Here is a 3,062-nt window from a genome sequence, read left to right on the forward strand (position 1 = left end):
CCTATAATTATAGGAGGGGCAAAGAGACATTAGATGAAAGGTGAGGAGGGCAAATCAAAATACTTTCCATTTGCATGGTAAAAATGGTAAATACTAAGTAGTATTGTGCAAATTTTCATTGAGTTGGGGAAGGGGGGCATGGCCCTTTTGGCCTCCACTAAGGTCCGCTAGTGCATGTGGTAGCATCATAATTTTATTATATATATTGATTTGTAGAATTTTAATACGAATTATGTGTAAGACCTATTTGACATTATTTTTCTAGTTTTAGGTGTTACGATATGGTATCTACTATTGATACCACATTGATGTCTCTCATTATTAATTATAGTGACACATCAGCTTTTTGGGTATAATACATCATTATGGATAGTCTAAGACGTACTTATGTTACACTATTCTTTTTGATATTTTTATTGTGTAAATCGTAATCCAAGAACGTTAACAAAAAGATAAGACTAAAATGGCCAAGAAACTTCACGTTGTAATTTATTTTGATCGACCCACAAAGGAGTACTACTACGGATAGAGCAAAGAATCACCGACTGTACCAAGGAGAATTCAGGCTGACACAATAGAAGGGAACGGAAATCTGCGAAAAGCTGGGCTCTGAGTTTGCCTTTCTCCGTGTTAGTTGAGCGAGTGCTCTCCCACCACCACCATCATCGCCACCTCCACCCACCAGGGCAGGGCAGGGCAGGCCAGCCGCACCGGTCAGGCCACCTCCCTACTTTTGTCTTCCTCTTCTTCCTCCACCCTCTCATACCCCCTTTCTTGGTCTCCCTCCCCTCCTCGCCACCGAGAAGAAAGGGATCTCCGCCCCCCTCCATTTCCAATTCGGAGAAGAAGGGGAATTTTATCTTTCTTTTCGGTCGCAGCGATGGGCGGCCGGGTGGATCACGAGTACTCCTACCTCTTCAAGATGGTGCTCATCGGGGATAGCGGCGTCGGCAAGTCCAACATCCTCTCCCGATTCACCCGCAATCACTTCTCCCTCGACTCCAAGTCCACCATCGGCGTCGAGTTCGCCACCAAGTCCCTGCAGGTCCGCATTCCATCCCCTCACCTTGCCGCTCCCTCTAATCTAACCATGTTCTACGCGCAGGTCCGCGTTTTTTCTAATTTTATTTTGTGCAAGGCCGCGTCCCGATCATGGGCCATCAGATCTTGGTCCTCGTGATCCCTGCTGCGGGGAACGCGACCCGTGATTGCGTTTGCTAGCGTGCAAGAAACCTGCTCGTCCTAATGCTTTTGGTTCTGGGATGGCTCGCTCGTTTCGAACTTTACAGTGATTTTATCAAAATACTATTGGATTGATGATTAGATTAGAAAGAAAAGCTTTTTGTATATCCTTTACATATAGCAAATGCGTTGTATTAGTTGCTTTTTTTACCTTGCCAATTATTCATCAGACTGTGTCTGTCCATTATTATTAAGTTAATAAAAATGAACTTTTTCCACACTAGATTTGCCTCATCCCCCCTGTATCATCACATGATTCGTTAGTTGATGGACTGATAGTTAGGATGATTGATATGCCAGCTACAGCCTTTTGTATGAATGTGGCATCCTGTCTGTCTTGTCCTGTCCTTGAGCGTTAGGTGAAACCAAACTGTCATCTTAATATTTCACCTATCTTCTTTTTTTTTGCATCGCCGTTATATAATTATTATTGTGGGCTTGTGGTTCTCAACAGCCTCCTTTGCAGGGGAGCAGCACCGCTACTTTTCCTGTGGATTTAGCTCGTCACCAGTTTTAAATTTGTCACGTCAATATCAAATGCATCTACTTCAGAAAATAGTTCTTTTAGGCAATGCACCAACTATTCCTCGGTGTCTGATTGTGAATTGTGTTGTTAACAGATGGAAGGAAAAACCATAAAGGCTCAGATCTGGGATACGGCTGGCCAGGAGAGGTACCGTGCCATTACAAGCGCATATTACCGTGGCGCTGTTGGGGCTCTCCTTGTTTACGACATCACAAAGGTGCAGAGCTTTGAAAATGTCAATAGGTGGCTTCGCGAGCTACGTGATCACGCTGACTCCAGCATTGTGATCATGATGGTCGGTAACAAGTCCGACCTGTTACATCTAAGAGCCGTCTCCGAAGATCAAGGGAAGGCATTGGCTGAAAAGGAGGGGCTGTTTTTCCTTGAGACGTCAGCTATGGAGGCTGTAAATGTGGAACAAGCCTTCCAGACTATCATCACAGAGGTCTATGGCATTGTTAACAAGAAAGCGCTGGCTGCCAAAGAAGCAGCAGCAGCTGCTGCTCCTTTGCCTTCCCAGGGCAAGACCATCAGCATCGACACTGCCTCCGGGAACTCAAAGAGGGCATGCTGCTCTTCTTGAAACCTAATCGATGTATCAGCATCATATTGTAGAGAATCAGGAGCGAGAATCTTCAGCATAGCGGCCTTAGTTGAACTGGTGTGAAGGGAAAATTCTACTCTTTTTGTTTCTCTGTTGAATGAACATCCTGGAGTATACGCCGCATGCGCAGTTTGTTCAGCATTTCTGGAAGTTAGATGTGTGTATTAGGATTCGTTCCATTTCTGTTATGAAAGTTACATCATAATACATATATGTGGGATTATACATCGCAACCTATGAGATTCAGAACCGGTTTAGCTAAACGTGTCTTAGTCTATATTGCTCATCTACTGTGCTTTTTTGATCTATAATATTTTAAAACTAGTTATGGTGCTTCTGCCTTGCTACAGTTCTTCCTTACTGATGGGTGCTATGAGTTGTTGGCACATTATAGCACCCTTGATGGAAGCTTCTGAATGTTCTGGAATGAGTTGTTTGTGTCCAATCATTTAGATTCTTTCTGCTTTTTTGTTGCCCCAGTGATATAATCCCTATTTTGTTATTCTGATGAGCTGTGAGCCTCGGGTGACAGACTGGACTATGTCACCTTGATTCCTTCTTCATGCTCGTTTCATTGGTTTTCGTTGCAAACTGGGATACCAATTATTGCTTAACATGTTGGCCTTCTCTTTGGTGGTCATTCAGTTTTCGATTGTCATGACGGAGCTAACGAAATATGGTAAAATGAAT

General features: G+C 43.7%; 1 protein-coding gene across 1 annotated transcript; it reads left to right on the plus strand.

Annotated features, from left to right (window-relative positions):
* Positions 1-650: 650 nt before the first annotated feature.
* On the plus strand, positions 651-2,513 carry LOC127293601 (ras-related protein RGP2). The gene is made up of 2 exons (XM_051323248.2): positions 651-1,045; positions 1,863-2,513. Exons 1-2 carry the CDS (start codon positions 881-883, stop codon positions 2,349-2,351), a joined length of 654 nt encoding a protein of 217 aa, XP_051179208.1. The 5' UTR covers positions 651-880; the 3' UTR covers positions 2,352-2,513.
* The last annotated feature ends 549 nt before the right edge of the window (positions 2,514-3,062 follow it).

Source organism: Lolium perenne, chromosome 1 (genome assembly GCF_019359855.2).
Source record: "Lolium perenne isolate Kyuss_39 chromosome 1, Kyuss_2.0, whole genome shotgun sequence".
NCBI lineage: Eukaryota > Viridiplantae > Streptophyta > Magnoliopsida > Poales > Poaceae > Lolium > Lolium perenne.